Source organism: Micromys minutus, assembly GCF_963924665.1.
Source record: "Micromys minutus genome assembly, chromosome: 21".
Lineage (NCBI taxonomy): Eukaryota > Metazoa > Chordata > Mammalia > Rodentia > Muridae > Micromys > Micromys minutus.
Genome location: NC_137956.1, coordinates 50,539,940 through 50,566,540, shown reverse-complemented (window position 1 = coordinate 50,566,540; position 26,601 = coordinate 50,539,940). Strand labels below are relative to the sequence as shown.

Genomic DNA, 26,601 nt, shown 5'->3' with positions numbered 1-26,601 from the left:
GTGGCTGCTGCATGGGGCTGGCCATGGAGGCGGAGAGACCGCCAGGGACAGAGCGTAGCAGGAGGTATCGTGGTGTGGTGCCTGGAACCATTTCTAATATTTACTACCACACAGCAACATCTTCCCTTTTTCAGCCTGACCTAAGGGGTCCTCAGAGGTCTGACCCCAAAACTCATCTTCCTTAAATACTTTTGACCCTGTTCCCTTTCCTTTGAAAACTAATATTATATCTTAAATTCGCAGTCTCATGTATGCAACCTGTCTTGATTACAGTCCCCTACTTCTCTTGAGCCCCACACCATCAAGCTTTCTCTCTCTCTCTCTCTCTCTCTCTCTCTCTCTCTCTCTCTCTCTCTCTCTCAACATGTATTTATTCATTCTGGGGCAGGAGGAACGTGTGCCATGACAGTGTATGTTTGGACGTCAGAGAACAACGTTCAGAAATCAGTTTTCTCCTCATGGGGACCAAACTCAGTTCTCCAAGCTTAGCAGCAGAACCTTTATTTGCTGATTGTCTGGCTGGCCCATCTTGCTAAGCCACTGAGTCCAATTAGTATGCCCGTGCGTGCACAGCTGCGGTGCCATCCACTGGGGTGTGGGCAACCTCTCAGCAGCTACAACCCCAAGAAAAAGTGATTCCTCTCAGCCGAAGCCATCAAGCGCCAACAGCTCCTCAGCTAGGATGTGATCTCATGTTTGAGCGCACTCCCATCCATGTTGATGGATTGACAGTTTGACCTTGTGCAGACACACACATCTTCTGTGACTTCCTTGGATGCAATGTCATCCAGAAGACAGCGTCTCACAGGCCTCCCCACCCTCTGGCTCTTACATTCATTGTGCTCTGTGGCTGTTCCCTGAGTCTTCAGGGGGAGGTGGAAGCTGACGTAATCCCAATACACGATCAATTATGAGTTGACTGTGCCTACTACAAAAGAAAAATCTCTCCCACCAAGGCTACGAGCAGCTCTATCTACGATCAGACTCACTCCTTTTGATCTACTGAGATACAGCACTGCCCAGGCTACAGCATTCAGTTCATACCACTCCAGTTCACACTGCTTCCAACAGGGTCTACTTGATAAACACTTATTTTAATTTTCTTAGTCAGTTGTCAATCACTCTTTGAAGAAAGATTTTTGATCCTGAACGCTGGGGATTTATGGGGTGCTCCACCAAGCTCAGCCATGAACTGTTTCTAGTTTGGTTTCTCCTCTCTTCCACATCAACAGTGACCCTGCTGCTTCTGTCTGTGCCCCGAGGAGCCACCCTCGGTCCTGAGCCCACTGTTCTTATCTGTAAAGTATGAATGTCTGAAGCCGTAGCTGGAGATGGTTTTAGGGTGATGATTCTCTCCCCGACCAATGCTTACAGAATGCCTGCCCTGTGCCACAGAGTGTGTTTGAGGATACGGTCCTAAAAACCAGGGCTTCCTTTGTGGAACTTGTTCTGGCCAGATGTGGTCAATCAAGTGTGCTTTACTCCCAGCACCCGGGAGCCAGAGGCAGGCAAATCTCTGTGAGTTCCAGGCCAGCCAGGGCTGCGTAGTGAGACCCTGTCTCAAAAAAACAAAACCTCCCCCGCTTGTCTGAGCCCTCTCCTCTTACTTGGTTGCTTGTTCAGCCTTGATACGAGGGTCTGTGCCCGGTCTTCTGACATCTTCTTATGCCATCTTCAGTTATATCCCTGGGAAACCTTTTCTTTTCTGATAGGAACCTGAAGAAAACAGTTGATCTGGAAGAGAGGGTAGATGGGGAGAGGGCTGGAAGGAGGAGAGAGGGGAGGCTGTGGCCAGGATGTACTGTATGAGAGAAGAATAAATCAAAAGGCTTACTTTGACAGCAGCTCCTAGAATCTCAGGAAAGCTGACGACACACGGTTATCAAATCCTCCTTCAGCGGGGATGGTGGAGTTTTGTCAGAGATTAACAAACACAGCTCAGGGCCTTTTCTTCTGATTGCCAATTGCCAGTGTGGGGGAAGGGCCGGTAGAAAGGAAGATGTAGGCTGATTTCACGTTGGAGAAAACAAGGCAGAGCAATATGCACTGAGTACCTTCAGGGGGGAGACATCTGTCACAGAGCATAGGCAGGAGAATCTTCTTGAGAGGGCAGATTGCAATGTCAACCGGAGGGACACTAAGAAGGAACTAGTCGTGCAAAGAGACAGAATAGCATTCCCGACAGAAAGAACAATGCACAGGCTGCTGATGAACAGGTCGACAGGAAATAACAGGCAGAGAACCAAGCTCCACAGCACACCACTCGGAGCCGAGGCTCTGCCCATGGGGACAGTCACACCGTAGAGGCATATGGAGCAGGCCTGGGACCTACAAAGGCCTACTTTCAAAGCAGGTTGTTGACTGACTTCTGGAACTTGGCTCTGTGTCCCCAGTAGACACTTAGGGAACCCTGGCGTTACTTGGTGCCTATATGTGTTGCACAACATAATATGTCTGATCGTGCTCTCCTCTGGGAGTCTGGAATTGGGGTGTGGGAGAGGCAGAGGGTGAGTATGTGAGCAGTCCCTGAGGGACCGTAGGCGCTGTCTCTCGCAGGAGCTTTCCAAGGCTTGAGGACGCATTGCAGACCTGTTGCTGTGTTTCCATTGCTAGAAGAGTGAATCCTTGTGACCCGTCATGGAGGGAGAAAGTGTTAGACAGTTGTCTCGGATCCCCTCGCGCTCTGTCAGTGTCTTCTCTCCTTACTATCCAGACATGTGTCCTTGCTACACGTTTGGAATAAATCTTACAACTACCTGACAGGTCCCATAAATTCTCCTTGGGAACCTCTGAATTTGAGGGTAGCCTTGGCAAACCCCTATATAGATTAGTACAAGGCTTGACCAAGTAAATATATGGCTAGCACTTAGCATAATACCTAGGACATCTGGTGTTCTTACAGAGGACTGAGTTCAGTACCCAGCACCCATGTTGGGCTGTAGAGAGGATCTCTTAAAAGCATCACCTGTCAACAAAAAAAGACTATGGCCAATGGACTGAGGCAGGAAACAGGAAGTGGAACACTGACAGAAAGAGGGAGAATTCTGGGAGATAGTCAGAGGCTTGAGAGTTTTTTTCCAGAGATTTCCACCCTTACCTCAGGAACAATGAGGAGACGGATGTAAACCTGTAGGTAGCTAAATTTAGAGTAGGATAAAGATGAGGTTCACTTGGACTTGGATACATGAAGCTGGGAGAGCTAACAGTGTGGAAAACAGAATAGTTTGATGAGCTAAATAAGTTACAAGTGAGTTAGGGGAAAAGCCAAACCTTGGGGCCTAGGCATTTATTAATAAACGATTGTTCTCAGAATCATCATTCTGCAAACAGGGGCTGGAAAGAGGAAAAAATGAATTTTTTTTATATCAGACAGCTCAGACACCTGATAACTCTAGCTCCAGGGGATCTGACATCCTCCAAGGTACTGTACTCAGATGCATAAGCGTTCTCACACACACATACACACACATACACATACACACACATACACACATACACAAACACATACACACACATACACACACACAAACACATACACACACATACACACATACACACATACACAAACACATACACACACACAAACACATACACACACATACACACATACACACACACATACACACACATGCATACACACATACACACATACATACACACACATACACACACATACTCACAAATATACACACATATACACAAACACATACACACACATACTCACACATACACAAAAACACATACATACACACATACACACACCACACTATAAATAACGTTTTAATTGGTATCATCCTGTTTCTGCAGCATAAGCACAGCGCACAGTGAGCACCAAGTAGAGCAAGTCTGTGAACGATCGACATCTGTCCCTGGTGACACACTTTCTCCAGCAAGGCCGCAGTTCCTAAAGCTCCCAAACTGTTCTACCCACTGGAACATCTACCCAAGCCCATGGAGGACACTCATCCAAACCACCACAGCAAGGACTGAGGGGCACTGGGGAAGACCACTGCAGAAACGTGCACAGAATAGGGACTTTGTGTCACTTATTTTAGTCCCCGCCTGATCCCTCCGATGTCTCCAAAGCAGGCTCTCTCAGTTATCTTAGCCTCTTACTGAATGAACAACCTGACCCAATATGTTGCTGAAGATATTTCATCTCAATCTGGGGTTTTCACTCCCTCTTTGGTCATTCAGTTCTCGGATGAAAGAAACACACAGGACTGTTCATTTATAATAAGCCTTAATCAGTGTGATGATTTATAAATGCTTGGCCCAGAGAGTGGTACTATTAGGAGGTGTGGCCTTGTTGAAGTAGGTGTGTCACTGTGGGCTTTAAGACCCTCACCCTAGCTCCCTGAAATCCAGTCATCTCCTAGCTGCCTTCAGAACAGAAGGTGGAACAACCTCAGTTCAGTCCCTCCAGCCCCATGTCTGCCTGGAAGCTGCTACATATGTTCCAACCTTGCTAATGGACTGACCTTCTAACCTGTAAGCCAGCCTTAATTAAATGTCCTTATAAGAGTTGCATTGGTCATGGTGTCTGTTCACAGCAGTAAGACCCTGACTAAGACACTCAGCACAAGAGCTGAGCAGATATCTATCCTCTGTGTCGTTCTGTATATTTCCTAGCCAATAACTCCTTTATATAACTTTTTGTGTTTCATCTGGGCTGCTCCTAACTCCAATTAACCAACTCGCACAGTCATTATTCTAAGATTCATACCCCATTGCCTTTATCTACTGGACTGGCCAATACTTTGTTGTTGGCCAACTAGCAATTTGTTGAACCAGGCCATGGCATTTGTAAATAAATTTGGAGTCTGAGTTTTATATCTGGGAGCATGGGGCTGGAAAGAAGAGCCAGGACCTAGCATGACAACACTGATAGGGACCAGTCTATATTCTTAATGACTCCAAATTGCTGGAACAAAGAAAGACTAGCTTCTGTCCTAGGTAGTTTTTGTCAACCTGAGGCTGCAAGAGTCATCTGGGAAGAGGAACATCAGTTGAAAAAGTGCCCCCACCAGGTTGGCCTGTCAGCAAGACTATATATAGTGCATGCTGTTGATTAATGATTGGTGTGGGAAGGCTGACCTCAATGCAGACTCCTGCCCTGGCTTCCCGCAGTGATGGAGTGCAACCCGGAAGATGAGGCAAACCCTTTCCTCCTCAGGTTGATTTTGTCATGGTGTTTTATTACCTCTATAGAAACCCTAACATACAAACACACACACACACACACACACACACACACTTGCTCATACATTCTGACTGGCTATGTCAGGCTGTTCCAGGAAGCAGAGGGTGGATGAAGGGAAGAAAAGTAAAATGCTCTATGCATTAAAACTACAGGACAGATTTCAGCTTGATGTGTTTGGCTCACAGTTTATGACTCAACCCAAAGCCCCAGAGATGGGATATGCTGCAGTTGAAATCACGGAGGACTTCCTGGAGGCAGGGTGTATATAGTTCCTGCTCCTTGCTAGGGAGAACTCCTTGAGGCAGAGAAAGCTCAGTCAGCAGGATCTATAGACCAATGGTCTGAGGTATCCAAGTCCCAATTCGCAGATGGGGAAGTTTGACAGTAGTTTAGAAATTTGCAAAGAAAGAAAGAAAGCCACACCTTCTGTTGTAAGACAGAAAGTACATATTCTGTTGGACTGGCTGATTAAAACTTCAGTGGGTATGGAGAGTTAAAATGTTTCAGGTCCAGAGCCAAATTCTCTTGGGGTTTGCTGGCCCCCTGCGTAGTAGCTACTTGTTGCTTACAGTCCTGTCAGAGTGCAAGCAGATGCCCGAGTTTCATCTAACCCCAAAGCTACAACTGCCATCACATAGCGTCTGAGGCCAGCAGAGGAGACCCCATCTCTCCTGACCCACCCATCTGCTGCTCCTGCCAAGGCTTGAGAGGTGCGGCCATTTGTAACTCTCTTTGCTCTAGTCTTATAAAAAACCTCAGTGAATTGTTACCAGGTTGAAATATTGTAATTGTGGCAACTTGACTCTGTTCCTGGCCACTCATACCTTACTGCAGAATAGATACTCTCTTCTTCCTCCCAAAAGCACCAACACAGGGTATGGTGGTTTGAATAGGACTGGCCCCCATAGGCTCATGTGTTTTAATACGTCTCATAGTGAACGGCACTGTTAGAGTGGGGGTGGCCTTGTTGGAGGAAGTGTGTCACTGTGGGGAGGAATTGGGGTCTCCTATGTTCAAGCCAGGCTCTCCAGTGCACTCCTGCAACTCCCAACAAAGGCAGAAAGAGGATCCTGGGAGCTCAGCGGCCTGTGTTGCTAGTGAGCTCCAAGTCCAGGGAGAGATCCTACCGCAAAAAAAAAAAAAAAAAAAAAAAAAAGTTACAGAGGCTGGAGAGAGGTAGCTCATCAGTTTACAGCCTTTTCTGCTTTTCTAGAGAACCCAGATTCGGTTCCCAGTACCCACACCAGGAGGCTCACAACCTCCTGGAACTCCAGTTCCAAGAGATCCAGTGCCTTTCTTGGTTTGCACAGGCAGCAGACTTGCATATGGTATATATGCATATAGTAAACAAAAATAATCTTAAAAGGAAGAAAGAAAGAGAGAAAAAGAAAGGAAGGAAGGAAGGAAGGAAGGAAGGAAGAGGTAGATTTAACAAAATCAGGTGAAGATTTAGCAGCAGAAGATACCAAACATGTACCTCTCCCAAAATACACACACATACACACAAACTTACACGCTCACACACACACACACACACTCACACACTCACAAAACACACACTCACACACACTCACATACACACAAACACACACACACTTACACACTCACACACACATACAAACACACACTCTCACACTCACACACTCTCTCTCACACACACACACACACACAAACTCACATACTCATATACACACAAACACACACACACTCACACACACACACACATACAAACTCACACACTCACACACTCATACTCACATACTCACACACACACACTCACACACTCACATACACATAAACTCACACACTCTAACACACACACTCACACACACACACAAACTCACACACTCACATATACACAAACTCACACACATACACACACACACACACACACACACTCACACACACACACACGATTTACAAACAATAGTTTGGAGAAGAGGAGAGAGCTGTGTACGTTTAGTGAATGAGCTAGCAAATGAATTGGTGTGTGAAGGGACAGGAGTGTGAGCAGTCGGTGGGGGTGGGCTCGAAGCAGGCAAATATGGAGATTACACCCCAGACCTGCACCCAAGCTGTCTGAGCAAAGTACACAGCTGGTACACAACCCGTGGCTTTTATTTTCTTTCATCTTCTTTCTGGTCATCCCTTCCTCCTCTTACCTGACCACAGTCTGCTGTGTCATATGTTAAGTTGGAATAACATTTCTCTCCATGCGCCAGCTAACTAGAGTTATTTACCACGTCTCGGCCTTGGGGCAAGGTCCAAGGGTACGGACCTTTGTGTTGCCAGCTTACGAAGGCCACATAAAGCAATTCCAGCCCTGGAGAGCTGACAAGTGCTGCTGTGCGGACCTCAGCCTGCTGGAGCCTAGCCATGATGCTGTGGGGTTCTGTCCTAGGAGCTCTGCTCACGGTTTTGGGATGCCTGTGCCTGTCCTTGCGGCTCAGGCACCGCAGGCCCTGGGAACCACCTCTGGACAAGGGTTTTGTGCCCTGGCTGGGTCACGCCATGGCTTTCCGGAAGAACATGTTCGAGTTCTTGAAGGGAATGCGGGCCAAGCACGGGGATGTGTTCACGTTGCAGCTAGGAGGCCAGTACTTCACCTTTGTCATGGACCCTCTCTCCTTTGGCCCCATCGTTAAGAACACACAGAGAGCGCTAGACTTTGAGGAGTACGCACGAGAACTGGTGTTCAAGGTCTTTGGGTACCAGGCGGCAGAAGAGGACAACCAAATGGTCCACTCAGCTAGTGCCAAGCATCTAATGGGACACGGCTTGGAGGACCTCAACCAGGTCATGCTGGACAGCCTGTCCTTGGTGATGCTAGGGCCCAAAGGCCAGAGTCTGGGTGCCAGCTCCTGGTGTGAAGACGACCTGTTCCATTTCTGCTACAGAGTCTTGTTTAAGGCTGGCTTCCTGAGCTTGTTCGGCTACACCAAGGACAAGGAGCAGGATCTGCATGAGGCTGATGAACTGTTCGTGAAGTTCCGCCGGTTTGACCTACTTTTCCCCAGGTTCGTCTACTCCCTGCTGGGGCCCCGGGAGTGGGTAGAGATAAGCCAACTGCAGCATCTCTTCCACCGGAAACTCTCTGTGAAGCAAAACCTGGAGGAAAACAGCATAAGTAACTGGTTAGCCTACATGCTTCGGTTTCTGAGGGAGCGAGGAACAGCTTCATCCATGCAGGAAAAATTTACCTTTATGATGCTCTGGGCCTCCCAAGGGAACACAGGGCCCACCTGCTTCTGGGTCCTCATATTCCTTCTGAAGCATCAGGACGCCATGAAGGCCGTGCGTGAGGAAGCCACCCGGGTCCTAGGTGAGGCCAGGTTGGAAGCCGAGAAGCCCTTTACCTTCACGCTTGGTGCCCTAAAGCGCACTCCAGTGCTAGACAGCGTGATGGAAGAGACTCTGCGTCTCTGTGCCACCCCCACCCTCCTCAGGGTGGCACAGGAGGATTATGTCCTAAAGATGGCCAGTGGACAAGAGTACCAGATCCGTCGTGGAGATAAGGTGGCCCTCTTCCCCTACCTCTCGGTACACATGGACCCTGACATCCACCCTGAGCCCACAGCCTTTAAGTACGATCGGTTCCTCAACCCTGACGGCACCCGGAAAGTGGACTTCTACAAGTCAGGCAAGAAGATCCACCATTACAGCATGCCCTGGGGCTCGGGGGTCTCCATCTGCCCTGGTAGGTTCTTCGCCCTCAGTGAGATGAAGACTTTTGTCCTTCTTATGCTCATGTACTTTGACTTCGAGCTGGTGGACCCTGACATGCCTATACCCACTCTTGACCCAAGCCGCTGGGGTTTCGGCACCTCCCAGCCCAGCCAGGACGTACGCTTCCGATACCGCCTGAAGCCCGTGCAGAGAGCTCAGGCCTGAGCGCACCCTGCAGCCCAGAGCAGCCCTGAACCCCCATCCTCTGGCTCTGAAGCACCCCTACCTCTCCCTGCCATCCCTGCTGTCTTGCCTCCTAGACACCTCAGAGATCTGACATGCTCCCTGTCACATGCCGTCCCTCGGCAGTTTCTGCCTCCTCTCAGGTCCACCTGTGGTCCATCTAATTTACAACTGGTTGCCCACCCAGGCTTGACTTTATCCTGGAGGACAAAGCCAGCTCCTAAGAGTCAAACAGTGTCTTGCAAATGCTGTGTCAGCCCATCCTACCCGCCTTACTCACTGCCCTTACTCCAGATCCTGTCGGTTCAGACTCCGGAGATGTTACTCAATGGAATCAAGCCATGTGTGCAGTTGTTAATTTCCTAATAAATAAGTACTAGAAGCAAAGGATTAATGTGAGGCTTGTTTTCTGGTGTGTTTCCCTTAGCCCAGAATTTCCAGGGAACTTGCGTATCTTGCCACCAAACTCTTCAGTGCTTTTGAAAGTGGTCTAGCTAAGTCTAGAGAATGGCCACATTTGGTACAGGAGCCGCTCCAGCTGGCCTCCCTATGCCTGTGTCTAATCTGCATGTTTTCCTCTGCTATATTGGTTTTTCCGACCCATCCTGTGGGATCTCGCGGCCACTCCGATACGCTCGGTGCATGCGCAACTCTGCATCCTCCCCACACTCTGTTGATGGCTCCCTTTCCTACCTCCCCACCTGTCTGCTCCGCTCTCCTCTTCACCCATGACCCCAAGCATATTCCAAACACCTCAGACACTCGGGCCCAGTTCTGTCCACTCAGACCCGGTAACGCCTCTGAGATGTCACTTTCTGCCTACCTCAGCTGCTGTCTCCACACACCAGGCCCGACATCCTCACCCCTTTGTTCGCACAGTGTCCAAGGTCCTTTTCAGAAAGGAGAACTTTCTGGAAAATCTGCCCTTGCACCAGCAGCTTCTGGTTCAGAATCAGGAGACTCAGGCCCTCGGCATTCCCAGTCTGTTCACAGGCCAGGCTCCTGTTCCATGCCCCCCTTCCCCAGATACGTGGAAAGGAGGGGGCACAGCAATGGTTACCCCTTTCTCTGCCCACTGAATTGGACATAAGGGATAGTTAGCTGCATGGGGACCTTTGGTAAGAAGCTCGCCATTATGACTCTCAGCTCTCCACCCCAGGCCTCCTCTCACATCCGGATGCTTCTCCTCCCTTGTGTTCCTAGCCTTGCATACATGGGCAGGCTGTCTTAGTACTCCTGACCAGGTAGGGGCTCTATCAGACCTCCAGACTGACCTCACTAGAGAGAGGTCGTTCTTTGTGTAGGGTCACACAGCGAGTTGCCCCCAGCTTGGGCTTCTGTCTAGTATCAGAGCAGTGCTCGGGACAGAACAGGCAGACTGAGAGGACACAGAGCAGGGTCAGGGAAGGCCCTCAGCCTGGACCCCCTTCTCCAGGATCTTCCCATCACACACATCGGCAGCCTCTCTTTGCCCAGCCAGCCTCAGCTCTTGCACCATCACTTGTTCATCCTTCCAACCCGGGAAGCATGTCTAGCTGTGAGGTCACCTGTCTCATGATCCAGGATGCCTGGGGTCATGGGAGGGCAGGAAACAATTTGAGTACAGAGGAAATTTGCCAGGGCTGGAGAAATCAAGTTTCTATCACGTCCCGCACACTTGGTGGGCAGAAGTAAACAGACAGGTTAACATACCCTGGCGGGTTCAGTCCTTGGTCCTGGTGGTTCTGGGACCCATCCATGAGGGCGGACAGAGACAGCCCCGGTACAGTCACACCCGCCCAGCCCAGCAGTCCCGAGTCCCTTTCTTCATGTCTGTGTCTTTCAGCTCCTTCCTCCTAAGAATCTCCAAAGATAGAGCAGCAATTGGAGTCTCTCCCTGGAGACAGCTCACAATAAAGCCAGACCAGAAGCGTCTTTTCAGCTGGGGCTGTTGGCACACACCGGGGATGTGGCGCTCAGGAGTCTGAGGCAGCCTAGGCTTCAGAGTAAGGGCTGTCCCCATCAAAATCCATAAAGACAAAACAACATATAGTAAAACAACTCTCCTGGAATGATTTTTAGGTACCCAGAAAGGAAAAGACTTGTCCATATCACCGCTGTGAACACTCTCAAAGCACAGAGCTGAAGGTCCAGCAGCCTTTCCTTCTCCTTCAGCCGGCAGAGAAGAGGACATCAGCCCCACAGAGCCTGGAGCCTGCTAACTAAGGCTGGTGTGCCATCAGGGATCCAGGCTTGGTAGGTCTTGTAAAGACAGAGCAGGGATCAGAGCAATGCATAGGCCTGTGAGGACTGCTGAGCTGCTACACAGCTCCCTGTGGTGACGAGCAGTGGTGTGTGCCTACCGACAGTTCCCCCTCAGAGCCTGCGTCTGTCTTTCCCGGGAGGTGCGTACCCACACGTACATAGACGTGTAGGAACAGTTAGAAAGCCAGCAGGCGAACACATACCAGACACACATTCTAAGCCAATCCACACCCACAGCTATGAGTATTTATGCACCCATACAACATACTGTCAGGGACAGATACATATGTGTTCAGGCATGTTCCAGACAGAAACACATCCTTCATCAAGGCTAGTCACAAAGCTCCTGAACTCCCTCACCTGGCGTACCATGTCTCATCCCATTTGGGCATCATGGGCAGAAAGTGAGGGACTTGGGGGACATTGGTCCTGTTGCCAAAGCTCATCCGTCTGTTTGGTGTGTGTGGTTTCAGGAGGTCTAATACCCTTACCCCATGTTCTGAGACAAATCACCAACTGCAGATAAGGAACTGAGGGAGCCTGGAGTCCCTCCTGAGAGGGAGGATCTGGGCCTTGGACAGAGAGACCTGAAGGCCTTGGAGCTGAAAGAGGTTGGGGATGGAAACATGAAGAATGAAAAGCACCAAAGTTAAGTCAGGCACATGGAGGGGCAACTGGGATGTGTGTGAATATATGTATGTGTGTGCATGTATATCTTTAAGTGTATATGTGTATGTGTAGGCACACCATTACTGAGCTCAAAAGAAATGGGTGGGACACTGACTTCCTGTTCAATTCTCTGTTCACTAGCCAGTCATTCAAAAAAGAACTTAGTAAGAAATTGAAAAGAAAAAAAGGAGAGAAAGAGAGAAGGAAGGAGGGAAGCGGGGAGGGAAGAAAGAAGGAGGGAGGTGGAATGGGGGGAGAAGGAAAGAGTGAAGGAGGAGGAGAGGGAAGGAGGAAAAGAAGGAAGGAGGGAGGGAGAGGAGGGGAGGGATGAAAGAAGGAGGGAGGAAGTAAAGAAAGGAAAAGGAAAGGTTCTGTTATGACTTCTATTGTCAGTGTGACAGGAGGTAGGCAGCTTGTAGGCTGTGTGAAGGAGTTCTCAGATTAGACTCACTGAGGTAGGCTGGCCTTGCCCTAACTGTGGGCGGTAGCATTCTACAGACAGGGTCAGGAACGCGTTCAGAGAACTGAGCCTTCATCTCTCTCTACTTCCTGACCCCAGAACCTGCACATAAAAGCCAGGCATCGTACACATACAGCTATAATCTCGTTGTTGAACAGAGAGACATGGTGGTCATCCTTGTCTACCTGGTGAGTTCAAAGCCAGAGAAACCTGTCTCAGAAAACAAAGGTGGGTGGCACCTGAGAAAGGACACCTGAGGTTGTCCTCTGATTTCCACACACAGGCACATACATACTCATGGGCACCTGCACGTACACACACACACACACACACACACATACACGGATACAGAATGTTTTTCATGTATTATCGGCATTTCTTTTGAGAGACATCTGTTCAGATCAGTCATGCATTTTTTTTTTTATTGGATTCTTTGACTTTGTCAACTTTTTGTTCCCTGTACAGTTTGGATATTGGGCCCCACTAGGTGAATGCTGACCGATTTGTCCCCATACCATGGAGACTATAATTTCATGTGATCCGAGTGTTCCTTGGCTATGGATGCTCTGTTCAGAAAGACCTTGCTTCTGATGATGTCTTCGGTTGCTTCCCGTGTGTTTTTCTCTGATGGTTTCGAAGCTTCGGGTTAGAGTCCTTGATCCATTTTCAGAGGATCTTTGTACCACATGAGAGACAGGAATCTAGCTTCACCCACATGTGGGTACCCCGTTTTCTCAGCAGGATGTGTTAAGGGGCTCACCAGCATATGTTTTTTAAAGTCCTGATAAAGATTTAATTAACTGACAGACCCCAAGACCAGAGCTGGGATGGTCCCTTCCTTCCTTCTGCAAGATGTGCACCTCTGGGCTGTCCTCTGGCTACAGTACCTCCAGTGCCTTCAGACCACACATAAGGCAGGAAGGTATGTTCCCATCTGAGCTACAGAAAAAGGGGCCCTGGAGGGTGGAGACCCTGTGGCTGTCCCCACACACGAGCTTCTGTGGTACAAGTCTGAGGACATCAGGGAGCCACTCACCAAGAGCCTTACTCTACAGCTCACCTCGTGGGTGGGCTTGATCCAGTCAGCAGGGAACACAGCAGAAGAAGTCCCTGCACGAGGTAAAAGTAGTACCTGCAGAGACTCGTGAGCATTGGGTGTATAGACAGGGCATTAAGCAGGGTGGGCACGGGGCCCCCTCCTTCACCAACAAGGTGAGACCAGAGTCACGACCCCAGGAAGTGAAGGAACAAGCCAAATTCTCCCCAAGGAGAGAAAGTCTGGTGAAGAAAGAAGTCCAGGAAGATGGCATAGCTGAACTACCCCTACTGGAAAGAACCTGGAATGCTCCAGGAACTAGGGGAAGCCAGTGCAGCCAGAGACCAGGCGGGAGTGCGGGAGTGCGGAGGAGATGAAGTCACAGACTGATCTTTGATAGCCCTTGAAGGTATGAGGCCAAGAGTGGAGTGTCCTCATTGGCTGCTGGGCGCCAGGAAAAGCAGAAGCGCAGGGATGGGAGGGAGACCAGTGCCTAGCTGCTGTGGCTCAGCAGAGAGTGTGGGGTCCCGGAAGTGGAAGGAGGAAGGGTGAGCAAGGGCTCACCTTCAGTGAGTCAGTGGTGAGCAAGGGCTGCTAGTGGTTGAGAACCATTGGTGCAAGCAGCACAGCCATGCCATGCCTCAAGAGCACTTCTGTTCCCAGACCATGGCATGGCCACTGGGGCCTAACTATTCCCCATCTGCCCCTTGCTAAGGGGGTCGTCAGCCTGCCTCCCCCCGAGGTCATTCATGCTGACCACATCTTCCTGGGCAGTCACTCTGCTGCTCTCAGAATGGTCGGATGGAGGGGCATGGGTGGTGCCAGGTGCCTGGTGCCATCTCAGCACCACGGACAGGAACGCTTTCAGGTGCTGGCGGAAGCGGCGGCTGGAGAAGGCATAGAGGGCTGGGGTGAAGCAGCAATGGGAGAAGGCCAGGCTCTCTGTCACCTGCAACATATAGTCCAGCCGGTGGCTGACCTCACAGTCCCCAAAGACGTGCAGGTCCAGCAGCGAGTGGAGAAACACGGTGAGGTTGTATGGGAACCACAGCAGGAAGAAGACCACAACCAGGGCCACGGCTGTCCTCAGAGCCCGGCCTCGGCCCTGCGGCCTCAGCCTGACCAGAACACAGCCGATGCGTGAGTAAAAGAAGATCATGGCCAAGAGCGGGAGGAGAAACCCCAGAAGGTTCTGCTGGAAACGCAGGTACAGCTTCCAAATGGTGGCGTGTCCCCCAAAATCCGCAAAGCAGTGCCACAAGCCATCAAAGGTCTGGTGGGCCTGCACGAAGACCATTTCTGGGACAGAGACGGCCAGGGCCATGGTCCACACCATGGCGATGAGAAGCAGGTTCCTGAACCTGGTCTTAGGCCTGGGGAGGGGTGGAGCGTGGACAATGTCCAGGTATTTGTCCAGGCTCATGCAGGTGATGAAGAAGATGCCACAGTAAAAGTTGATAGAGTAGAGCGTGCTCACCACCTTGCACAAGAAACTGCCGAAAACCCAATGCCAGGCCACAGAGACGGCCCAGAAGGGCATCGTCACTACAAACAAGAGGTTGGAGACGGCCAGGTTCAGCAGGTACAGCTCAGTCACCCGTCGACGAGGCACAGACTGGAGCAGTAGTACCAGGAGAAGGAGGTTGCCAGCCAAGCCCAGCACGAAGACCAGACTATAGACGACCGGCAGAAAGACCCTTCCAAAGGACAGGACCTCATCCTTCCTGCAAACCAAGATGGTCACATCATCTAAGTAGTCATAGTCGTAGACGGCGCTGCTGTTCTCAGAACCGATGGTGGTAAGGAGCAGCGGGGAAGCAATGGTGGGCATGTCTCAAGTTCTGCAGAAAACAAAAGCCGCAGTGAGGGCCTGAGGAGGTGGCTCAGCGGGCACAAGCATCCTCAGCATCTGCACAAAGCTAGAGGCAGAAGAAACATCTATCATCCTGGGACCGTGCAAGGTGGAGACAGAGGCCGAGTATCAGCAGCTCGCCGGCCAGCTGGCCTGTGTCAGTGAAGAAGAAACTGGGACAAGAGCCTGTCCTCTGACATCCACACTCACATTCCCGTGCTCACATACGTGAACATTTAAACACACAGAGACACAGAGATTAAAGAAACATAAACCCTGAAAGATTGTATCCCCTAAAAACCCTGAGCCAAAACAACCCATTCTTCCTTAAGTCGAGACCTCCCTTGACGCCGTGACTAAATGTCTGAACAGCAGCCTGAGGCGATGACCCTCAGCACGCGCTGTACAAGTTGAGGTGCAGTGCAGGTGGACTCCACCTACTCACTAGGCAGGTTAAAGGGAGCATTGTCTGACCAGGGCTGACATCACTCCAGAGGTTTTTAACATGTGGGCTCGGGATTGCCAGCATGTAGACATGAGGTGGCCAGGATCACCGACTGGGTTTCCGAGGTCTGTGGGGTGGTACAGTTGGCATGGGAGTGTCTATTCCATGTGTCAGGTGTGTAGCTAACGCCCACACTGAAGCTAGTTCCAGAATGTCTCTGTTACATGAGCAGAGCTGACACTGCAGAGTTCAGGATTAGAACAGGACCATAGGCTCAGTCCCGTGCCGTCAAGCATGGCTCCGAGGAACTACCTGTCTCCTCTGGGTAAGAGACAGAAAGCACGGAGACAGAGGCAGGCGGAAAAAGCAAGTTTACAGCAAGACTTAGCCAGCACTGCCAGTTCCAGACCACCCAGGGCTACATTTGATTTAAAAACAAAACAGATTTTTTTTAAAAAATAAAACGTTAGCATCTGCCAAACAACGGCTGTGTCCCCCACTCCCCTCTCTATTGTGACAGGGCTAGTCAGTGCAAGAGACTCCTCCATCTTGTATTATTGCCGAAGCCATTTCAGGCTTGACTAGAATTTGATCTCCTCGGCAGAGAATTCTGGGAAAATTATACAGCTCTACTCTAGAAGCCCGAGGTTCAAGATATCCCAGCTAGCTTACTTTAGCGTGTTAATTGCTTAATTGTACAGAAGCCCCTCACTCCAGAGAGCTTACCTTGCCTTCCGTTAAACTGCTCACTTCCTTGAAGCTCCTCTCCTCACCCCACTCCTGTAGCTGCTAAGTGGGTTGAGGTTTTTGGGGTTTTTTTGTTTGTTTTGTTTTGTTTTGTTTTTTACTGTCTATTGTGATGCAAAGTGGAGGGGCAAGTCCCTGGAGCCCCTGGGACCCTGCCCCCAAGTTAGTTCTGATTGGTGAATAAAAATGTCAATAGCTAATAGTTGGGCGTAAGAGGCAGAGGTGAGGTTGAGGTTTCACAGGCTTGGGGAGAAAGTACCAGGAAGAGGGAGGAGAGCTACCATGGAAAAAGAAGAATGTGCAGGAGGGAGATTGATTGCCACCAGGGTTAGGGGCCAAGAGAACAGCCCAGTTGGGTTAAGTGCAGACCAGATGGAACATTGAAACTAGTAAGAGATAGCGTGGGGTTATCGAAACTAGATTCTAACAGAATGGAGGGCAGGCAGCTGCCCAGCTACTGTGCTGCCTAAGGCATATTAAAAATATAAAGGCTGTGTGTGTGTTTTTCATCTAGGAACGTGAATGGTGTAAGGTGGGAGAGAAGCCCTGGGCCAGGATACTTTTTACTACAAAGATGCAAGGATGTGGTTTTTGCCTTCAAATGCCCCTTGCTTTGGGCATTCAGGGCTACAGTTGGGTCCCAAATGCCGCAGACTACCTCAGGAGGGCTCCCCATAACATCACAGACCAAGCCCCCAAGCATGTAACTCCTCAGCAGGTCTGTGCCTTTGTTCCTTTCTCCCCAACACTGTGGCATCTGCCATGCCATCTCCCAACCAATCAATGCAACTGGATGTCCATGGGCACCCCTACTTGTGGCTGCCCCAGAGTTTGTTGGTTTCCAGGGCTCCTCCTTACAGCCCGAGTCTTCAGAACTGCAGGCTGGATTCCTTCTTTGCATACCTTGCAAAGCGGGTTGTCATCTTTTAAGCAGATACTCTCAACGTATTTAAAGCAAGGAAGAAGTTTGGACTTCTCAGCCTTGATGTCTGTAGGACAGCTGTCAGCAGCTGGGCTTGGTCACATCTGGGCTTACCTAACAGTATCAGGTCTCTGTCACCCGGTGGAGAGCTGAGCTTAGCTGCAAACTGGTTTGTCCTGTTTTCTTTGCTCCCTCTTCTTCCAGTTCTCCTCTCCTCTCAGCGTCCTTTCTCCTTGCTGCCCTGACTCCGCTCTCGCAGAGTTGCAGGAAGGGTGCTTCTCCTCGAGTCCGGTGAGACTGTCTTTAGGCTTGTAAAAACATACACGGATGCATGATTACGTGCAGTCACGGCCCCATGCAACAGCTCCCCAGCACCTCTTCCTGATGACTAACCTCACCATCAGCTCTCTCATGCCTTCCGCAGCTGCTCATCTCTCAACTTAAGCGAGGCCTACCGTTTAAAGTGTTCCCATGATACATCTTGTGGGCGGTTCTATTCTGAAGTCAGTTTGAGAATCTGTGTGTTGCTTGCCATGGTAACGGGCATTATCTCTGGGTCTTTTGGCTAAACTCAAAGTACGAGGAGGTCCCTCCTGCAGTACACAAGCCTCTCCTTTCTGTTTATCCCAGCCAAAATGTTTGTTTGTCGTTGTTGTTTTCAGGGAGGTTTTGTTTGTTTTTTGTTTTTTTGCTGTTGTTTGGTTTTGTTTGGAAACCAAACCTCAGCTGTGTAGCCCTGGGTGGCCTGGAACTGGCAGTGTAGACCAAGCTTGCCTTAAACTGGCTCTGGCTCCCTGCCTTCTGTCTTTTTGGTATTAGTCATTCTTACCAGAGCGCGGCAATGCCACATGGCGGCTGGATTTGCATTTCCCTGGTGGTTACTGATGTTAACTTTGGGGGGTACAGTTGGCTGCACTACTGACCACTGTGTCTTCTTTTGAGAAATGTCTTCACCCTCTCTTGCCTTTTGCTTGCTTTGCTCTGTTTGCTTTGATTTGTTTTGACTTTGAACTTGCTACACAGCAGAGGGTGACCTGATCTCCTCCAGTATCCCCCAAGCACCGAGATTGCAGCCATGTGCTTTTATGACCAGCTAATCATTTGCTCATTTTAAAACAAGATGGGGGGTGGGGTCCGGCAATGGCTTAAGGCCCTGACACACTCCTGTATTAACCCCTCTGATGCCCTGGAGGACCCCTGTGGGATTCTGATGAGTCTTCCCTCCGCAATGTTTGATATAATCCCATCCCCGCCCCTCTCTATTTTTGGCCTGTGCTTTTGATGTCTTATCTAGAAAGCCTCCACACCTACCTATGTACCGCCATATACAGAGACATGAAAATAGCACCGGCTGTAACACAAATAAAGCTAAAAGGTTGTGCTCAGTTTTGTACTGAGTTACACACATACATATATATACACACACATACACACACACACACACACACACGAGAGAGAGAGAGAGAGAGAGAGAGAGAGAGAGAGGTGAAGAGAGGTGAAGAGAGGTGGGGTAAGCTGCTTCCTTATTCCTTGCCCCATGTTGTCTCTCAGAAAGTGGCATGCTTAGTCAAGAGGATGACCCACCTTCATAGAGGAAGAAAACTCTTCCACCAGGATATAGGACTAACTTCACTCCCTGTTAGAACCCAAGGGTAGAGACCTTTATGTTCAATACACTGCACTGTCCTTTTGGAGAGAGAAAAAGAGACAAAAATGTGGTCCAGCGGGAGTTACGTTGAGCCAGTACTGAGGGACCCATAGGCAAGCGGTGGTAATGCATCATAAGGTACAAATACAAACCAGAGCCTCGGACTTCTGTATTTTGTTTCCTGTTCTACACTTCAGCCACTGCCAGTTTGCATATTTATTTATGCTTCTAAGTGGACAGGAATCTCACTTCGAAAGAGGATGACGGTTGCATCGATCCTCCTGCCTCAGTTCTCAGGTGCTGGAGTGCTGGCACACACCAGCATGCTCTGGTATGACTCGGGTCCGTGAGGACTTATGTGCTTTTTTACCTTTCTCACAAACGTTGCGATTTCTTTCCTGGTTCTTCCTGGTATAAGGATTATTTTTTACTTTACAAAAATTTCGAAAGAGCTGTTGGCTCAGAAGGCCCACATGGGACTCTCGGAGCATCTGTGAGGTTGGATAAAATAAACTGGTCTGGGAGCATTACGCTGAAGAATTCCCTCCCTGTCAGCCTCTGCCTTATCCTTAGGCTCCTATCTAATAGCATGGGGGCCAGATGTTGGGGAAGTCAAATGCATGTCTGGGAAGTTTTCTCTAAGACCCAGCTATCTTCTGACCATCCTCAAAGGTGGCTCTGTACCTACCCTGGGGTGAAAGGTAGTTCCTGCTCCTCTCCTGTGCATGTGGCCTCTCTTGGCCCAGAGCACCTCCCCTCCCTGGGATGTTGTCAGGAGTTGAGCTGAGGAGGGGTAGAGAGGAGGAGAACCTTTCTGAGGCTCAGGGCTTGCCAATCAGGATGCCAATAACAACTTCACCCTTGCTGTTTTCTGCGCTTCTAGCTCTGGCCTTGACTATGACCTAATTTCTCAACGTCCCTGACTTTTGCTTTAGCAAATATGCAACCTAACAGATGTTTAGATCAAAGGCAGAGTCAGCAGCTTTTGTCTGGTCCAAGCCACATCTGAAGGTCTCCCTCCCCCTCGGGCACTCCGGGAAGCTCTCCAGGTCCTCTGAAGCAACCAACCTCGACCAACACTTCCATCAACACCTACCAGGTGAGTCAGCAACCGTCATCCTGTGCACACCATGGACGGGTGGCACGTGCCCTCCTGGCCCCTGTGCAGTCCTGTAACTCACAAGAAGGGCTGTGTGCTGGTCCTTTCCACTTCCCCTTACACACTTCTCCTTAAAACCTTAAGAATGAGTTGTTTACACCTTAGTGTAAGTCTGCAGGTGGTGAAAGTGACCCTGCAGGGAAAGTTTGGGGAAGCATGTGGGGGATCCAGAGAATCACTTAGGGACTTCCAGTGAGACTGCGGCTAAGCTTCCCTGTCAGAAAGCTGGGGGCACGGAGGCAGATGCGGTATCTGTAGGACAATAATGACGTTACATTTACACTGGGGATGTAGCTGGGGATGGTACAGTGCTTGCCTAGCGTGAGGGTTTGATCGGCAGCACTGTATGGGTGTGGTGCTATATACATCTTCAAGACAGCTCAGGAGGCTTAGGTATCAGAAGAAGTTCAGCCACACAGCGAGTATAAAGTGAGACTAAGAGGCATGAACCCCTATCTCAAATAATAAAATAAAATAAAACCTCCAGGAACAAAATTAAACGAACAAACAAACCGTTCCATCCTGGCAGAACCTGTGGCCTTGTGGGCCGTGCTAGATGACCTGAAAATGCTGGGACTTCCTCACGGGATGCTCAAAAGCTATCGCGGTGGCTTCCATGTTCCAGAGGGCGAAAGAGGAGCAATGAGGTGACACCCAAATCCCAAAGCCTCGAAGGAGCTGGGTGCACTGAAAACCCAAGGGGGAAATGCCGCCCTTCGCCTGAGGTCCCCTTCCAACAGACTAAGCTTAAATTGGAAGGGCATGGCTCTCACAGTGCAGTCCCACCCTGAGCAGCTTAGGCCACAGCCAACTCAGGAGGCTGAGGCAGGCGCGCAACTGGCATACGAAGTTGTCAGGCAGTCTCTGAGCTCCCACATTAATCAGCACTGCAGTCGGGGACAGGAGACACCAAAAGTGTGGCAGATGCCACAATGGGGGTTTCTCTATGCTTGAATACCCCCCCACACTCAACTCAAGTCAGGCATCCCTCCTCCTCCCACTACCACCAGACACCAGCTAAGAGCTAAGTGGGTGGGTCCCCAAAGGGCTAACCTCCATCCATCCCAGTGGAGTGTGCTGTGGATTACGCAACCCGTGAAATGTGCAAACTGTTCGGACAAACAAGATGAGCTTCTGGAACAGAGAAGTAGCCGATCTGATCAGTTCTAATGAACAGTGCCAATCTGATTAATTCTAATGGACAGCATCTCTGCCGGCTTGCCCAGGACCAAGCTACGACTTAAACACCCCACAAAACCTCCCCTCCCTGCACACCCCTGCCCGGTCCCCAGCACACACACAGGGTAGCCATGGCCAGCTTTCCTTCACCCTCCGGACACAGAGCCGCCTCCTCCTATGTCTGGGGGCCGCACGTGTGATGGCCGTGTCTCCAGGACTCCTCAGTGCAGGACTGGAGAGAGTGATGTCAGAAAATAATGGGATTTAAATGCTGTGGCCACCTCTTCTCCTCCCTTTCCAGTCATCTTTTCCTTTCTGGTCGTATTTACTCCCAGGCACAGCTGGGGCCCACCCTGCCACCACCATCCCACCCCAGCAGCCTCAGGAGCTTGTGACTTAGAGAATGACCATCCCAGAACCTCAACCTACTCAGTTCTCCCCTCAGGAGGCTCCCTGAGTGTTTGGGGATCCCCAAACCCAAAGGCCATTCTAACTCATTCTAGCTCTCAGCCTGGTGCTGGTGTGTCCTGGAGGCCTAGGACCAGTCCCATGGGAATGCCCACAGAGCATCCTTTGACCTCAAAATAGCAACACACTGATAGGCTGTGCCAGGCACCAGAAGCTTGTCTCTAGGGTCTCTCATTCCTCCATCCAGGGCATAGGAAACCGTAAGTTCTACCAGCACTTGTAACAACACCTAACAACCACACAGGCTCACTCCAGACCAGGATCTGTTCTCCTGACTTCTCTCCCTCATTCGCTCACTAGGGCAAGGGCAGTTTTATCTCCAGGAGGGGACCAGGCACGGAGAGGCCAAGGGAGTTGCCAAAGTCACTCAGCTGAACCTGGCTGAGCTGGGACACACTGCTGGAGTCCATGAGAAGACAGTGTGAGGAGTTGGGTGGAAATAAGAAGGAACTGGCTATGAAACCGCCCCAGCTTACACAGCCTCACTGGGAGGTGCTTCAAGGGCTGATGGCTCCCGGATGGGAAAAGAAGCCCAACGACCATGGAGCACAGCGAAAGCAACCACTGCTTCTGACTTGAGGAGTTAGGAAGGGGGCACAGAATGATCCACACAGGGGCAGGGATTTGGTGGGGTGTTGGGGGTGCTTTGGAAACTTCAGGCCCAGCCAGCCTGCAGGGAAAACCCAGGACCCCGCCGGTCAGCTTCACTGTCGACATAGTTGGCAGGTAAGAGCTCAGCTTGCCATAATCCTTGCAGCCAATCCTGGGCCCTAACAAGAGTGTCCTAGAGAAAGGATTTTAATGCATTGGCCTTAGTCATTGCCCATTTGAGCGGCTTCCAGAGACCTCCGTTACGACCTGATTTAAACCCGAGGCACTAATGCCAGAACTGCCTCAAGGAACTGGACAAAGGTGGAAAGTGACATCCCCAAGGACACACAGCAGGGACATTGTAAGACACAATGTCAGAACCCAGCTACTGCCCAGACCACAGCCCTTGCAACAGCCTTTCCCCTCACAGACGGCACAGGCTCCTACTGAGACGCTGCCAGTCAGCCCCCACCTAGCTAAAGGCCTTCCAGGAGCCAGGCTCTGTCACCTGGAGTGGTGAGCAACATCAAAGGAGCACCGGTAGCCACACATGCCGCCTGGAAATCCAGGAGCCCCAGAGCAGGCTTGTGCTGTCTAACCTCCCTATCCTCAGAACTGGACAGGAAGAGCCCCTCCCCACTTCTGCAACGGGGGTTTCGGTTTCCTCACAGTCATGCTGTTGTCTTTCTGTCTGTCCATTGAGTTAATGACTCTTCCAATAACCTTCTTAGCCCCCACCATCCCCTGAATGTCCCCTAAACCCACAGTGAGCTTCACAGTAAGCCCAGCTGTGCAGAGTATACTCATACAGATTTAGACAAATCCTCTCCGATCACGGCGATGTTCCCATGGACCAGATCCCCAAGGCCCTCCTATATTCTGTCCTGGCTACCTTTCCTGGTTCCTTTCAGTGGGGAAAACAGCTATTGTTCCAGATTCACGGGGCCTGCAGGACTCTGGTGCATCCAAGACAGAGCCGCCTAGAGCTCTGGCCTCTGTTCCTGGGTCACTATCCTCACGGGTTATTCTCTTACCTGTTGGTTGAAGCAAAGTCTTGCTCACAGTGTGAGCTGGCCTCAAACTTGCTACCCTCCCACTTCTGTATCCCAAGCACCAGCATTTCGAATGTGCAGGACCCCAATCTCTCCTCTTTTAACATGTTATCTTTCTTTTGATTTTATGTATCTGAATATTTTGCCTGGTTGGATAGATGTAAACCACAATGCATGCCTGAGGGCCACAGAGGCCAGAAGAGGGTGTCAGGTCCTCTGGAACTGTGGTTACAGACAGTGGTGAGCTACCACTTGGGTTCTGGGAACTGAACCTGGGACATCCAGAAGTGCCTGTAACCACTAAGCTTACCTACCTCTCCATCCTCAAAATGTTAAGTGGGTTCTAGACCAGTAAAAGACCCTGCCTTAAAAAAAAAAAAAAAAAAAACCTCAAGAATGACACCAAGGTTGACCTCTGACCTCCACACACAGGCACGTGCACACACGAAAAAATAAAGTAAAATGTTCAGTGTCGAATGTACTATAGACACAAGAAAAGTTGGAGATGATGCTCACTAAACCTCTCCGCACCGCTCCCCGGCAGGCTCCCAGGACAATTCAACATGTCCTGTCCGTCTTCTTGCCCAGAGACCTGTCTGCAGCCACAGCTGGTCTAGGAAGGAGCTGCTTACCCATCCCCACCTCTCTACCCACACAAGCTCCCTGAGTCTGAATTCCTCGGGGGTTCCTGGCTTTATTGAAATGTCTGTGGTGCTGATAACCTCTGAAGGAGCAGTCGTGCTCCCAGAGAGCAGGCACTCCCAGGGTCTCCACCCTCTTCCCTGCTCTTTTTTTTTTTCTTCAATTCCTCCCCCACTGTCATTTTGATAAGTTTTAAACGAATCACCTTTATCACCCCTAAAGACAGAAAACAAAGTACTCTCTGGGAGGGCTGCCCACTCCTTTGAGCCATAGGTTTCTCGCCTGGAAAAGACCTTGCCGGGGTCTGCTGAGCTCTGCAAGCCTCTTACCTTCCATTCAAACCTAAGCTTCTTGTCAGGACCCCAGAGATGAGCTGGGGAGGAGTCACTGGACCCCTGGGCTCTCCCTCTTCCAGTGTGGCTGCATTTGAATAAATCTATCTCTGCTTTTTACCCCTGTCTAACTAGCTGCCGTACTGGGAAATGGCAGCTAAACCTGGCTCAGGACTGTGGAGACCAGGCTCTGCCTCTGACTCCAGCAAGAAGACAGAGTGAATCACATCCCTGGGAGGGAGGCTCTGGACCCCATCTGAGACCTGACCCTCAGAATTCACAATGCAAGGTCCCAAAGAGGAGGGGGATAGCCCTCCCTGGAGTGGAAATTGCTCCATGCCTCCCTCTCCCAGTACCCAGGTCCAGGATACTGGGACCACTGTAGCCACAGAGCAGCCCCTCCCTCCCCAAGGGCTGCCAGACCTACTAGAGCCAGTCGTGCTTGCCAGGGGACATCCGCCAGAGTCGGAGAGGGCCCAGTGGCTGCTGCCTCTTCTTCAGGGGTGTGCAGAGTGAACGTGAATCTCAGGACACACATCCTGGTTTCCTGGGGTTGGGGAAGTATGCGTTTCCCTGGTGAGTCCTCCCATCCGCTGCAGTGAGCCAAGTTCTAATGACTCCCACCCCAAGAAGGAGTGCCCCAAGAACAGTCCAATAACCCTGGAAAGCACAGTCCTTGTCTTCCCATCAGTGAGCTAAGCAATCCTGCAGCCTGTGTGCAACTTCCCGAGCACCTAGCTGGTCTTCCCAGATCTACCCAGCATTCAGCTTTGTCCACCCGCGGCCCCCTCAGCGGGATTCCCCACTGTGCTGTGTCTGTGCACAGAGTGGCAGCCTCATCTCCATGCTCCCACTCCATCCCTTCTCCCTCCTCCCACTACCTCAAGGTGGTTCTGCTACCTATTTTGTTGTCTGCTCCCTCACCCAGCTGGGGAACTCTCCTGCGGTGAATGAATGAATGAGTGAATGAGTGAATGAATGAATGAATGAGTGAATGAATGACTGAGTGAGTGAGTGAATGAATGACTGAGTGAGTGAGTGAATGAATGAGTGAGTGAGTGAATGAATGGAGGAGTGTGGGTGGGAGTGCAATGTGCTGCTGCAGGCTGTGCACACTCAGCAGTCTGCGGCTGACCTGTGGTCCAGGCCACTGAGCCATGTGTCAGTGTTCTGTTTAGTAAATGCTTTGCCTCCAAAGGAGCCAGAATACAGGGTATTGCTGGAGAGACCAACCTGCTGCTCACTCAGAGCTGGCCATGACCAGGCAGCTGTCACCTTAGAGGTGACTGATGTCTTGGTTTGTTAGTTGGTTAATCGTCCTGACAGCCTCGCATAGCCAAAGCTGGCCTCCCGCTTCCTACTCGCTAACACGGGCATGTATGTGCACCACCAAACCATATTTATATTGTTTTAGAGAAAGAATATCGCTCTGTAGTCTGGTGACCTCCGAACTGCTATGTAGCTCAGGCTGCGTTTTGAATTTACCATCTCTGAGGTTACAAGCCCATGTCGGCCCTGGGCTTAGAAGTGGACATGAACTTAGGTATTTGCACAGACCACCAGACTGTGGGTTTTCTCTCAGACAGAGGAGTAACAGGCCTTACATGAGGCTGAACACCAGCTATCAGAGAGTAAGGCTCAGGGAGTGTTCTACGAGAGAACATCTAGGGCCTGAAATTTCTGGGGCCCGAGCACCTCCCTCACCCACCCCTCCCTTTGCTTATTTTAAAACTGTTTCTAGAAACACCATTCTTGTGTGGATGTCAGCTAGCTTTCCCCAAGGTTGATGTCATATGATCCCTGCAGAGAAAGCTGGTGACGGTGAAGGAACACTGACCCAGACTGTCACCTCACTGATAGGTGCCATGGTTTGGAGATGGTCTGCGCGTGTCCCAAATACTTACATTGTGGAATTTCAGTCCCCAGGGCTGCTATGGGAAGAGGAAGAAGACGGGACCTTAAGAAATAGGCCTTAAGGGAGACAAGGACCTCAGAGGGGGCAGCGTTGGAAAGAATGGGTCAGATGCTGGCCCCACACAGTTG

At 50.5% G+C, this 26,601-nt stretch overlaps 2 protein-coding genes across 2 annotated transcripts; one reads left to right on the top strand and one right to left on the bottom strand.

Moving 5' to 3' along the window:
* Window positions 1-7,579: 7,579 nt before the first annotated feature.
* CYP8B1 (cytochrome P450 family 8 subfamily B member 1) lies at window positions 7,580-9,094 on the top strand (the record flags this gene model as incomplete). Its single annotated transcript, XM_080934701.1, has 1 exon — window positions 7,580-9,094. The coding sequence occupies one exon, from the start codon at window positions 7,580-7,582 to the stop codon at window positions 9,092-9,094; it is 1,515 nt and encodes a 504-aa protein (XP_080790827.1).
* A 5,112-nt stretch (window positions 9,095-14,206) lies between these two features.
* On the bottom strand, window positions 14,207-15,352 carry ACKR2 (atypical chemokine receptor 2; the record flags this gene model as incomplete). The annotated part of the gene is made up of 1 exon (XM_080934700.1): window positions 14,207-15,352. The coding sequence occupies one exon, from the start codon at window positions 15,350-15,352 to the stop codon at window positions 14,207-14,209; it is 1,146 nt and encodes a 381-aa protein (XP_080790826.1).
* Between the last annotated feature and the right edge of the window lie 11,249 nt (window positions 15,353-26,601).